The sequence below is a fragment of the Toxorhynchites rutilus genome, chromosome 3 (assembly GCF_029784135.1).
Source record: "Toxorhynchites rutilus septentrionalis strain SRP chromosome 3, ASM2978413v1, whole genome shotgun sequence".
In the NCBI taxonomy this organism is placed as follows: domain Eukaryota; kingdom Metazoa; phylum Arthropoda; class Insecta; order Diptera; family Culicidae; genus Toxorhynchites; species Toxorhynchites rutilus.
Window position 1 is genome coordinate 300,092,059 of NC_073746.1, and position 14,151 is coordinate 300,106,209.

The 14,151-nt window shown below is 38.3% G+C and overlaps 2 protein-coding genes across 2 annotated transcripts; both read right to left on the reverse strand.

Moving 5' to 3' along the window:
• Nucleotides 1-2,947: 2,947 nt before the first annotated feature.
• LOC129777779 (uncharacterized) lies at nt 2,948-4,124 on the reverse strand. Its single transcript, XM_055784263.1, has 2 exons — nt 3,781-4,124; nt 2,948-3,717 (listed from the first exon to the last, which is right to left on the reverse strand). Exons 1-2 carry the CDS (start codon nt 3,827-3,829, stop codon nt 3,305-3,307), a joined length of 462 nt encoding a protein of 153 aa, XP_055640238.1. The 5' UTR covers nt 3,830-4,124; the 3' UTR covers nt 2,948-3,304.
• Nucleotides 4,125-10,619: 6,495 nt separating this feature from the next.
• Nucleotides 10,620-11,928, reverse strand: LOC129777272 (uncharacterized). Its single transcript, XM_055783474.1, has 2 exons — nt 11,762-11,928; nt 10,620-11,699 (listed from the first exon to the last, which is right to left on the reverse strand). Exons 1-2 carry the CDS (start codon nt 11,808-11,810, stop codon nt 11,287-11,289), a joined length of 462 nt encoding a protein of 153 aa, XP_055639449.1. The 5' UTR covers nt 11,811-11,928; the 3' UTR covers nt 10,620-11,286.
• Between the last annotated feature and the right edge of the window lie 2,223 nt (nt 11,929-14,151).

Consider the following 14,151-nt stretch of genomic DNA (forward strand, 5'->3'; position numbering starts at 1 on the left):
TGTTTGTAGTTGAACAAAAATCTATTTTAATACAAAATGATAAATGCGTACTTTTGTCCCATAGTGGGGGCAAAGGTGCGCATCGTTCGAGGCCAAAGTGCGCACTTATTGAATTGTACTTCTGAGGTAACTTGTACCAAAAATATATGCTTTATCATTACCAGAGGGAGACGTATCATTACTAGAGTGTGTAGGCACCATTCAGTGGGGAGGAGGGGGGGGGGGTGCTATATGATGTTTTATGGGTGCAGATGAGTGGGTGTTATGGTCGAACATACCACGTGTAAATTTTTGGGAGGTTGGAGACTGACAATATAAGATACCTGAAAATGTCCAACATTTGAAACAGAATTCGTTTTTATTAACAAACTAGCTGACCTGGTAAATTTCGTCCCAACTACAATTCATATATTGATATAAATCATTTCGAACACTCAAGTACCTTCAGAAATTATTTTTATGTACGTAATCTATACTCGTGGTATATGACTTCTTTTTTGACATATAAACCTGATGTAGACTAAGACGCGTCAATCCAGATACTGATTGTTTAAATCCGCTGCTCCGTTCTTGAGTTAAATCGTGAGGAACAGACACCAAATCATTTTTATTTTCATAGATCAAGTTTATGAATACATAGTAACCTTTACTTAAATTATTTGAAACTCATTGTTGAAAAAAAACAATATTTGTTTGAAGTTCATTGTGAAAACATAAACATGAACGAAACCTTGGATTGAATGCATGGTGAAAATAAAAACAATTTTTATTTGAAATTCATTTTGAATTATTTTTAAGCAATTGTTTATTTTTCTTCCTCATCTTGGATTTCGGTTTTGAGGATTCCGACGCTTTGGCTTGGAGCGCTGTTTTGGGGTTCGAAGAGACAGACGATGATTCCTCATGGAGCTATAAGCCCACTCCTTTCCCGCCAGTTTTGCAACTTGGTTGAATTCGTGCTGGAGGTTGTTGATCAAAATCAAACGCCAGACACCGTAAATCTTTGAGAGTCTTACCATAGAAAGCTTTGTCCAGTGCCCTGCAGTGGTCCGCCAGATCCTCAGACTGCTCACTCGTAAATACTTGTCTGAACCGCCCTAGGTGCTCACTGGCACATACCAGCAGAAGTATAAATGTCAATAAAAGAAGATTCAAATCATAAATCACTTACTGATGAGTCTCTTCCTCAGAGCAGATTCTGAAATACCGAGGTCTGCCGCAATCCGACGCTTCGAGACTCCCTCCCGAAGCCTCTGTCGGCCCGACAGCATTTCTGGTGTGCATTTCTTCGAATCAGTTTTCCTCTTGCGGATCCAGTTAAAAACTTGGTTGAAAAATTTCATAATTTTTTTGAGAGCAAAATTCTGGTGCGACCTTTGCCTCACAGCCACTGCGCACCTTTGCCCCACAAGCAATTTTTGAACTAATCGAATTTTTAAACTTTTTCACAAAAACTCTTTAAACTTTTTCACAAAAACGAATACGCATTATCATCTACTATAGAATGAAGGTTTCCTTGACGGTGTAGTTTCGAACATTCCAGTTATTTTAGGTGAGTGAATCGTCATCCCCAAATTTGAAAAAAATAGATCAAAACATCGCAAAACTCATTTCACCTCATAACTTTTTATCACTTTCAAGAAATGTATCATGCTTATATGTGTGAGCTGCAGGTGTAATAATGTTTCAAACGAATGCACTGTTGTCGAATGTTTATGCTCGTTTGCTTCCAAAAGGACAATGCACTTTTGATGTTAAAATGAAGCCTATACCACAAAGAATGTCAGGATTTTTATTATTCAATTATTTATAACATTAAAGTTTAGTAAATTGACATTTAAAAATGACGTGTTCGGAATTTAAGACTGTTCTGAAACGGTACCACCAGTTTTAGTGAGAGCATCTACGCCCTGCTGTCTACAGCATAATAATCACTATATTGGCAACCAAAAAATAAAAAAATAAACTAATATTTTCTAATATACCTTAATTAATCACCAAATTGTTCCAACACTCAACTTTGATTCAAACATCCGTAAATCGAATCCAGAATAGACCTCCCCCCCCTCCGGTCTCCATTTTTTCCAGACCGAACCTATCTAATTTTCAAAACCTCATCCACGTGATTCACGGAGAAGGTCAGAAAAATATTGGTTTTCTTCATCGCATATGGATACTGAGGTAGGTTTGCTATTTAACAGTGGTGACGCGTCAATAGCTGTTGACGGCAGTTTCCCTATTTGTTTCTTCCGTTAACTGAAATAAACTGCAAGATAAACTTCCTTCGTTGATTTCTGCGGATTGTGGATAAAATTATCCCTGTCACAATACATTCTGTCAAATATATACCGGGAATTTGTAACTTTAAATCTTCTCGCTGAATAATCAAAATGAAATGAGATGAAATTATATTAATTTGTTTCATATGATTTAAGTAATTGAAATTTTTCAGTAACTTTTTCCTATTTCTGAAACTCAAACTACCGCTTCGTGGGACTCGTTTTGATAGCGTATCAAACGAAATCGCTACGATATCTAAGGCGATTCCTGAAAAAGTGTTTCGACGACTGGAATTTTCGACGACTGGATTTTTTCTCACGGAAATTTGTGTAAGAGAAAAGAGGAACAATAGTGAGATTTTTTCTATGATGACTTTGGTGTTTGTTTGTTGCAATTTCGACGAATCTCTGAGTGAATAGATCTAATGGACAAAATGAGATTCCAGGAAGATTAAACAATATTCGTAGCAGCACGCAGGTTTCACCCAATTATGAGAACATCGCTCTGAAGAGAGTTAGTGCTGAGTTAGAATTTATTCATTTAGTGGAAATAGGGAGAAAGGAAAGACCTTATACTAGATATATAATTTCATAAGGAAGTTTAACATCATTTCTCACAGAATCTAATACTATAGGTTGATGCCCAAACCTGTATCGAAATTCGAGAATTTATAAAAAATGTGTATGTTTTATTCTTCGGAAAATATGAGTTACATTTGATTTTGATTTGTCATTACGGACAGACGAAATCCGTTTTCTACAATGCATTAAATGTGCTCGGAAAATTATTCGCGAGTCAGTTTCTCGGCAAATTGTGAAGAGCAAATGGGTATCCTTTCCCTTTGTCATTGCTGAACAAATACACCAATAAACAAAAGTTTAAATTGACGATCAATAGTAGATTCATTGCTATGGATTTTTTTTTTACAACAAGCGAAGGTTGTGACTAGTTCAACAAAAAAAAACTTCAAGCAAGACTTATCTGATGTGAACACTTATGATTCATACTCATAACAACGCACTGTTTATTTCACCAAATATGCTACGAGAGCGACCAATGTTAGGCCCAAAAGTTTGAAATCGAAAGCGAACCGTTCGCCCGAGTTGCAACCATCCATATCACACTGGCTGCAGAAGGATTCTTTGGTGTTGCTCGATGAGTACTTCCCATCGCAGACATTCAGGGAATTGTAGATACAACCCTTGATGATCGTCGAGGTGTCGCTATTCTTCTCCTCGTACTTCAGATGATAGCATTTGTAGTCTCCGGAGGGAAAACTGATTATGCTGGGCTTGACAGCGAACAGCAATGCTGTCGAGGACACAGCTGCCGTAGCTCCGCATTCCGTAATTTCCAGCGGGTTATCGCTCTTTTGCACCTCATTGTTATCGCCTTTGCTCACTTCAATACCTTGCATACACTTTAGCGCATTGATTGCTGCAGGTGGTGAAATGTAATGATTATTTCGAAATACTGCCCATTAAAAATGTATCAACGAACCGTTGAAGCCAATGGTTGCAAGAATCACTCCTATCGCAATTAATTTCATTTTGACTGTTTAGCGTTGAGTTCGCAGACAAGGTTCACAAAAAACACCTTCACTTGTTGCTGGTCGGTTCACGAATGCTTCCCCTGTGATCGAGCGAAGCGTATCTGTTGTAGGCTTCGGTTGCTTTCCCACTCACACCTGTTCACACTATGCTTGCGTCATACTTGATCGTACGAATTTATGAGTCAACCATACTTATGTTGAAGCTAACGATGTTGATACGATGTGTTGATGTTTGGTGCTTTGCAGCAGACGCAACAAACATATATTCTTTACGGGCGCGTATTTTACTCTTCGATTATTTATTGTTGGTTCTAAATTTTTGCATTTCAATTATGCTTTCTCGCATGGAACCTTGGAGCCGCTGCTGGCGATAATCGAAATGTCAAATGTGTGATCGTAACATGTGCGGTGATGACTTAATGGTAACCAACCTTATACAACATTATATTTGTATTGACATTCCTCATTGTGAAGAGTCATTCATACAAACGATATTTTCTGAATGGACATTCTCATCGAACAGGGGCATCTGCATTCGTGCGGAATGAGCTGATGAACCATTCGTACGTGCCCATAAAGAATAATAACAGCTGCACTCCAGTAATTGCTAAATAAACTCATATGTTAGTTTTCCGACTCATCGTTTCTAATCAGTATGTAAATGTATCTGTTGGGGAATATCTCTTCGAAATCCTTCGATGCGGTTGAATAGCGGAAATCCCAACACTCGATTAGGATTGTTGTCAAAAATAAAATTCACAACACGTATAATAATTCGAATGACAATGGACTTTAATTTAATTTTACAATGATACTGAATGCAAACGATATTTAATACAAAAAAAAAATATTTGAACGGCATTTAGCGTTTTTAACTTTGGCTTCAGTCCGATTACTGTCCAATATCCCTTTTTTCAAACGGTTTTATTTAGCTTGCCCTGTAATATGTATGTTTGTATGTTTGTATGTTTGTATGTTTGTATGTTTGTATGTTTGTATGTTTGTATGTTTGTATGTTTGTATGTTTGTATGTTTGTATGTTTGTATGTTTGTATGTTTGTATGTTTGTATGTTTGTATGTTTGTATGTTTGTATGTTTGTATGTTTGTATGTTTGTATGTTTGTATGTTTGTATGTTTGTATGTTTGTATGTTTGTATGTTTGTATGTTTGTATGTTTGTATGTTTGTATGTTTGTATGTTTGTATGTTTGTATGTTTGTATGTTTGTATGTTTGTATGTTTGTATGTTTGTATGTTTGTATGTTTGTATGTTTGTATGTTTGTATGTTTGTATGTTTGTATGTTTGTATGTTTGTATGTTTGTATGTTTGTATGTTTGTATGTTTGTATGTTTGTATGTTTGTATGTTTGTATGTTTGTATGTTTGTATGTTTGTATGTTTGTATGTTTGTATGTTTGTATGTTTGTATGTTTGTATGTTTGTATGTTTGTATGTTTGTATGTTTGTATGTCTGTATGTTTGTATGTTTGTATGTTTGTATGTTTGTATGTTTGTATGTTTGTATGTTTGTATGTTTGTATGTTTGTATGTTTGTATGTTTGTATGTTTGTATGTTTGTATGTTTGTATGTTTGTATGTTTGTATGTTTGTATGTTTGTATGTTTGTATGTTTGTATGTTTGTATGTTTGTATGTTTGTATGTTTGTATGTTTGTATGTTTGTATGTTTGTATGTTTGTATGTTTGTATGTTTGTATGTTTGTATGTTTGTATGTTTGTATGTTTGTATGTTTGTATGTTTGTATGTTTGTATGTTTGTATGTTTGTATGTTTGTATGTTTGTATGTTTGTATGTTTGTATGTTTGTATGTTTGTATGTTTGTATGTTTGTATGTTTGTATGTTTGTATGTTTGTATGTTTGTATGTTTGTATGTTTGTATGTTTGTATGTTTGTATGTTTGTATGTTTGTATGTTTGTATGTTTGTATGTTTGTATGTTTGTATGTTTGTATGTTTGTATGTTTGTATGTTTGTATGTTTGTATGTTTGTATGTTTGTATGTTTGTATGTTTGTATGTTTGTATGTTTGTATGTTTGTATGTTTGTATGTTTGTATGTTTGTATGTTTGTATGTTTGTATGTTTGTATGTTTGTATGTTTGTATGTTTGTATGTTTGTATGTTTGTATGTTTGTATGTTTGTATGTTTGTATGTTTGTATGTTTGTATGTTTGTATGTTTGTATGTTTGTATGTTTGTATGTTTGTATGTTTGTATGTTTGTATGTTTGTATGTTTGTATGTTTGTATGTTTGTATGTTTGTATGTTTGTATGTTTGTATGTTTGTATGTTTGTATGTTTGTATGTTTGTATGTTTGTAACGTGCTTGTCTGTAGCGCTGACCGACATTAATAAAAATTTGACCCCTTTTCTGTTGACCGATTGATCTGAAATTTGGAACACACCTTTATCTCTATAGTCATTATAAAACTGCGTATTTCATGATTTTGAAAATTCAAGATAGCGGATCACATATTTTCACAAAATCTCATCGATATGGTTTTTCCAAAACCCCATTAATATGGGTATCAAATGAAAGTGCTTGACTAGTAGAACACAGTCATTTATGAAAAATGCAAATCCAGAATGGCTGTTATTTATGAAAAATACAAATCCAAGATGGCTGCCACTACAAAATGGCGGACTATATATTTTCTCAAAACCTGATTAATATGGATATCAAATGAAAGGGCTTCACTAGTAGAACACAGTTATTTATGAAAAATATAAACCCAAGATGGCTGTCACTACGAAATGGCGGACTATATATTTTCTCAAAACATCATTAATATGGATATCAAATGAAAGGGCTTGACTATTAGAATACGGTTATTTATGAAAAATGTAAATCCAAGATGACTGCCAATACAAAATGGCGGACTACATATTTTTTCAAAACCTCATTAGTATGGGTATCAAATGAAAGGGCTTGACTAGTAGAACACGGTTATTTATGAAAAATGCAAATCCAAGATGGCTGCCACTACCAAATTTTGGACTACATATTATGTCAGAACCTCGTTAATATGGGTATCAAATGAAAACTAGTAGAACACAGTTATTTATGAAAAATGTAAATCCAAGATGGCTGCCACTACCAAATGGCGGGCTACATATTTTCTCAAAGCCCGATCAATATGAGTATCAAATGAAAGGGCTTGAATAGTAGATCCCAGCAAATCATGAATAAAATGAATAAAACCAAATAAAATAAGTAAAAAAACTTGTTAAGTTAAACGGTTTAATTGTGATTGAACATAACAATGTACTAAAAGCTACAAAATAACTAGGCAAGCGTCACATTCGATAAGTTCGTGACTAGTTCAATATGAACGGCTTTTGTACAAAGGTAAACAAACACAGCTACGCTTCTACACAGCTTCTGACCTGGACGTCGTGGGGCGGGACGAATAAAAATGGGACTGAAATAGTCAACACCTGATTGAGAGAATGGACGAGAAATTCTGACTTGCGCGGCAGATAATTCCCTCATGAACTGCTGCGTCATAGTCTTACTGTGCTCAACATCAGCTGCTGTCTAGCATTTGCATTTATTCACAAAACGTCAACAGGCTTTACATGCCCTAATGAACGAAACTTAACTACTAATCTACAAAAAATTCAAAAACTTATTTTTCTATGTGAGGACTACAGAAAACAGAGCTTTAAGGGACGAACGAGATAGATGACAATCGAAACAGGATCTACATCGGTTAAACACACGACACATACTGGAAACGGATTCGTTAAATCCGTAATTTGTGGCACTCTATTGCAAGTATTGTCATTGTTACCGAGGATAGAATGATTTAGTTTTGAGATGTGGAATAATGGTACTGGAGCAAAGAGTATATAATCGCATGTAGCCGAGTGTTTGTCAATTGCGAGAAAGGCCACCGTGCGAGAAAGGGATGTGGGATCCAACGTGAACATAATTTTCGCACAACTAAGTGTTCATGTAAAATCGCATATATGCTGGTGGAACTAATGCTTAGGGATGCCTCAATCTCACAATAGGTTACATGACGATCTTGCTTAATCATTTCGTGCACAGCATCGATGTTTTCTGGCACTACAGTCGATTTTGGACGACCTTCACGAAACTCGTCGGACAGCGAACTACGACCACGATTGAATTCACTATACCAGCGATACACAGTGGTTTTTGATGGAGCTTCATCGCCAAAAGTCAAATTAAGTTGATTGACGCACTCTTGTTGTGATAATCCACGTCGAAAGTCGTAAAAAATCGTCGCACGAAAATGTTCACGATTCAGTTCCATTTTTTTGCCGAGACCAAACTTTCAACTAAATATAAAATAAACAAATAGCGTCCGTATGACAACATGTTCTGAGTACGTATATCGTCAAAAATGTCAAACTTTACGATGGAACCGTCAGATGGACTCACATGACATCAATGTTGCCAATTCCCGAAATATAAATAGTGACCCTCGTAGAAGCTCGCTTCCTTATTGGCAAAAAACTCGGATAGCCAATTTTCACAGGCCTCTTTTGTGGCTAACTTCTGACTACCTAGCTCTTTCGCCATGGATAAAAACAGGTGGTAGTCACTTGGTGCAAGGTCCGGACTATACGGCGGATGCAAAAGAACCTTCCATCCGAGTTCCCGGAGCTTCTGGCGCGTCACCAAAGAAGAGTGTGGCCTGGCGTTGTCCTGATGGAAGACAATGCGGCCTCTGTTTATCAAAGATGGCCTCTTCTTCATGAGTGCTACCTTCAAGCGGTCCAGTTGTTGGCAGTACAGGTCCGAATTGAGCGTTTGGCCATAGGGAAGCAGCTCATAATAGATTATTCCTTGACAATCCCACCAGCCACACAGCAGAACTTTCCTGGCCGTTAATGAGGGCTTGGCCACCGTCTGAGCCGCTTCAGCGGGCTTCGACCACGACCGTTTGCGCTTCACGTTGTCGTAAGTGACCCACTTTTCATCGCCAGTCACCATCCGGTTCAGAAACGGGTCGATTTTGTTGCGATTCAGCAGCGATTCACATGCGGTCAATACGGTCAAAGATGTTTTTTTGCGTTAACGTGTGTGGCACTCATACATAGAGCTTCTTTGTGAATCCAAGCTTCTTCAAATGGTTAATAACGGTTTGATGACTTATCCCCAGCTCTTGGCCGATGCTGCGGCTGCTACCATGCCGGTCTTTCTCGGCTAATTCAGCGACTTTGTCGCAATTTTCGACGACAGGCCTTCCGGAGCGTGGCGCATCTTCGACGACCTCTACACCAGAACGAAAACGTTGAAACCATCGTTGTGCGGTGGAAATGGAAACTGTATCGGGTCCATATAAACTGCACAAATTTTATTGGCAGCTTGAGATGCATTTTTGCCTTTGTCATAGTAGTTCTGTAAAATATGTCGGATTTTCTCATTTTTGCGACATTATAACTCACGAACGACTTAATCAAACAATACACTGTCAAGGACTATATTATAGCGCGCAAAAATACCTTTCCAACAAGCTATAGTATGACTCGATACAATGAATACAACTAGACTACGCGCTTACAACGACTCCTCGCGGAAATACCGCAGGACTTTTTTGACAGCCTAATATCATTCGAATGATGAAAGGTCTATGAGTGATGTTTGTTAAATGCGTATTCAAAAATTTGTTTCCATAGCTCAAACATTGCTTTGAGATTAATACATTGAAATCCCAAAAAACTATATCTATCATGATTGCTCGATGGGCCATTCATGCTCGCTCTGGCCGATCCCGTTTCTATTTTGCTACCGTATTGAACGGTGTTTTCTTGATGAAAAGAGATCCGACGAAGTTTTTAACTGAATACCCAGAGAAAGTCTGAATTGATTGTTGTACGTACGGATTAGTTCCTGAGAAAAAAAACAGGACTGTCCCACTTTTATACACTTCTTTTGAAGCTCCTCATTTTGGGTTTTCAAATAATCGTTTGCGCCAATCGACACGAGCATATTTTGGGTGTATTGTCAGATTATGTGGAACATTAAGAGAACAAAACTTGGGCGTCTTAGCTTGCATCAATCTCACGAATAGCGATATCCATTGAATATGTTATATCAGCAACTCCCTTCTCACAGTGGAAACGGATAGGCAACATCACAAAGAGATGCAGAGATAAAGATGAGTTCCAAATTTCAGGTCAATCAGTCAATAGAAAGGTCAAATTTCTATTGATGTGGGACAACGCTACAGACAAACATAGAAAGATACGAACATACAATCAGGTCAAACTAAATAAAACAGTTAATAAATCGACTGAACTGTTTATAAAATAGACAACAAAGTTTGGCGCGGTTAACCATTATCGTTGACATCGTTTTTCGTAGAAATAAATTTTACTTTGAGAGATTGCTCGAGTCATCAAACGAAAATGTAATACGTCACTATTCCATACAACTCAACTGTGTCAATCAGTGTTCGGTGTTTAATATTGATTCATACAAATGACGATTGTATTCCCACTCAATATCCTAAGCTTCTAATTTGAACTTCGCGTGCGTAGCTTTGCGACGATTTTTCTCACCCTACCATAAGTGTTCCTTTTGAGAACCCTGAAAGACTTAGTTGTTCGAATAATGGTTGTATTCTCTTATTGGTCAATGTTTGCCCGGCGAAGTCCAAAGGCGTATTATATTCCAGTGCCCCAAGTCAGCAGCGTGTAAACGGCGAATGTTCCAACCCTGTCCCAGTTGAGCCAAAGTATGACATCATACGAGGAAACATTATGAGGCACGGGGGTTCGTTCAGGGAGTGTCGTCCGGAATTATAATTTACTTTCTCATTCTTCGTCATGATTGCCCGTCAGATCGATTATTTTTATTACCACCATTGTTTCTTGGAAAGCCTTAGTTAACAAAATCGGCACAATCAATGTTTTCTTCTATGTACTATGTACCTTTACCGGTTTTAATTATGATTACATGCTAATTAAGCGGTGGAGTTCAATGAGTAAACTAGGAACATGGCCGTGTTTTTCGGATTCTTTGGCTTGGTGAGTTATATGTGATTTAGTAGTAAATCATTTCATTTTGCTTATGTATATCGCTGCTCCTGAGTTGCTTCGGGAGGAGGGATGAATCATGTCTGGCGCCGACGTTCGAAGGAAAGGGCCTTGAAAATGTGTTTTCGAGCGGCGCCTATCGATTTTTGTTATTCATCTCCTCTCCACCGTTTGTGTTTTGCGAGATAGTTTTGTCTGGGTAAAGCACTTGTTTCACTCTCACTTACTACTATTAAAGCTTCAGCTTCTCTAGAAGGAGCGTATATCGTTACGGTTGGGATGAGAGTCTTGCAAATAGAATCATCCACTTCTGATCAGTGAAAAAAAAGGCAAATTAAAACGCACACATACACTGAAGCGTATTCGATGAGGTAATGATGAAATAAGTTAGAACACGTACAGAACGCGCAGCATCCTTTTACTTCAGCAAATACGCCATCAGTGCGGACAGGGTTAGACCTAGAAGTTTAAAATCGAAGGCGAATCGTCCGCCCGTGTTGCAACCATCCATATCACACTGGCTGCAGAAGGATTCTTTGGTGTTGCTCGACGAGAACTTGCCATCACAGACGTTCAGGGAATTGTAGATACAACCCTTGATGATTGTCGAGGTGTCACTGTTTTTTTCCTCGTACTTCAGGTGGTAGCATTTGTAGTCTCCGGAGGGAATGCTCATAGAGCTCGGCTTGACAGTGAACAGCAACGCCGTTGATGCCACAGCACTGGTAACACCACACTCCGTGATTTCCAGTGGTTTATCGCTTTTTTGCATCTCATTGTTTTCACCTTTTCTGATCTCGATGCCTTGCATGCAGTTCAGGGCATTGATTGCTAGATTCATCGAAATGTATTCATTTTTTGAGTGTATAATCATTTCGAAACCACAATCTCACCTTGGAAGCTAACTGTGGTTAGGATAACTCCTACTACAAAGAGTTTCATTTTTTCACTATTGCGTTGGAACGAAGAGCACGGAAAAGGACACACCTTCACTAGTCACTGGCTGGATCACGAGTAACCCGCCTCAGACCGGGTGAAGCGAAGCTGTTTCGATTTGCTTTCCTTGCTCACACCGTTCGCACAGCGTTTCATTATATTGCCCGATATAAAGACTGTTATGCGCATTTGCTTGCTTTGGAATATTAAAATAAGACATCGGGGGAAAAATACAAAAATTAATTCACCTTCGGTGGGACTGAGACTTGTTTGTCCACCAAGACTGTTTAGAATAATTTCTTGGGTCCTAAGACATCGAGATTATGACAGCAGTATGACTTCTGAAAACATTCGTTACATGTGAAGCGCTGCAAGGACGGCGATTAGCTGGGTAGAAGATTTCTTGTGGGTTAAGTTATCACGTTCCGCACGTGAGTCTACTTGATAGGGTTGGGGAACTTCAGGATTTGCTTCACCTGCTTTTTGCCGAAAAGAACATACATTATTCCCGATTAGGTCTCCGAAATACTCCGGAATCCCGATTCAAATACCTTTCTTCTTCAGTGATAAAGTCACGCTGAGAACCAAACTCATACCACAATAACCGGCGAAATCAAAACTTCCTACTATGGAATGACTCACCAGATTTCTCCGGCCGAAGGGGGGATACTTCAGCATGGTTGCTAAAATACAATCACGAGATTCGAATTACATCACTGGCTGCAGCGTACACTCGCCCAGATCATACGCACACCATTTTGCTCGGATCTAGGTATTGCGTATTGCGGTAGCGGTTTTTCGCCCAATCTGTTTATAAACAAGGTAAATGAAACGAAGTTCCCGTGCTCCCGTGGCCGAGTGGTTAGCGTCCCACACTATCATGCCGGAAGTTGAGGTTCGATCAAAAAATTCTTCCGGATTGCACTGGCTGTGGTCATGCCCCTCCAGAGTACATTCAAGGCGTGTTATTCGGCATTAGAAATCTCAACCAAGTACTACTATTGAAAATGACGCAAGTAATGCTATGTTGAGAAGGCAAAAAGTTCCACTGGAACGTTAGTGACATCCAAGAGAGAAGTGAAACGAAACGCGCGGAGTTACGCGGCGCCACTGCCAATCATGTTTGTTTTCGCTGTCTGGCGAAGATTGGGGGGAAAATTTTTGGGGACATTCGATTTGCTTCCAGCAATCATTCGATGACGATGATGACTCCAAGGTTACTGTAGTGAGTGGTGCCCCGTACTTTTAATGTTGACAAGTTTGGAGTTAGATGAATCCTAAGGAATATGCCCAATTCCTGCATCCACATACCGCTACAATTCCAGTTTTTCGAAGAATATTGTAGAAATAATAATGTATTGTTGTTAAAAATAGCAAATGATTTTCATCATATAAATTGAAAATGGTACAATTTTTCTCATTAGGTCAGTCGCAAATATCGGGTTTTTCAATATGATCGCTACAAAAGTTTTGGATATCAATGAAACTTTTTATTCATGTGAAAGTACATTTGATGCCATTATGTATGGAAATCGATTTTTTTTTTGCATGGCCACCATGGGCACGCTTGTAGAAGTCCAGACGCTGAACCCAACTTTCGACGGTGTTTAGATTTAAATCGGCCAATACTGCAGCAATTTCACGTTCGATATTCGTACGAAGTTCATCAATCGTCACTGGCTTGTTGGAATAGACCATAGACTTGACGTAGCCCCACAGGAAATAGTCTAACGGCGTCAAATCGAACGACCGAGGCGGCCAATTTACTGGGCCATTTTGGTGAGATAACTCGCTCACCAAACTTGGTTTCCAATAAATCGATTGTTAAATTCGTTGTGTGGCTTGTGGTGCCGTCCTGTTAAAACCACTTATTGTCCAAGTCCATATCATCCAATTCGAGCCAAAAATATTCGGTTATCATTGACCGGTAGCGATTCCCATTCACAGTAACGTGCCGGTCTTGATCAACACGGAAGAAGTACGGCCCAATGATGCTGCCCAATAAACTGCACCAAACAATATTTTTTTCGGGATGCAATGGTGACTCATAGAGTACGTGTGGATTGCTGCCGAACCAATAACGCATATTTTGCTTATTGACGAAGCCATTCAGCCAGAAATGAGCCTCATCGCTGAAGACGATTTAGGCTCTTAAAGTTGAGGCCATTGACTCCGAATTTCGATAGTATATTTTAATAATCTCGACTCGTTGTTGGATCGTTTAGCGTTCCATTATGAAATGGCAAACCTTACTGAAGAGAAGAGAGCGGGAAAAAATATTCCGTCGTTTGCTGTCCCTATCGGTCTACTTTTATAGCGTCCCTATTGAAATACCCGATATGACAAA

Coding starts and splice junctions, on each gene's coding strand:
- LOC129777272 (XM_055783474.1), bottom strand. CDS start 11,810: ATGAAACTCTTTGTAGTAGGAGTTATCCTAACCACAGTTAGCTTCCAA. Junction 11,700..11,761: donor AACCACAGTTAGCTTCCAAG/GTGAGATTGTGG, acceptor CGATGAATCTAG/CAATCAATGCCCTGAACTGC.
- LOC129777779 (XM_055784263.1), bottom strand. CDS start 3,829: ATGAAATTAATTGCGATAGGAGTGATTCTTGCAACCATTGGCTTCAAC. Junction 3,718..3,780: donor TGCAACCATTGGCTTCAACG/GTTCGTTGATAC, acceptor CACCACCTGCAG/CAATCAATGCGCTAAAGTGT.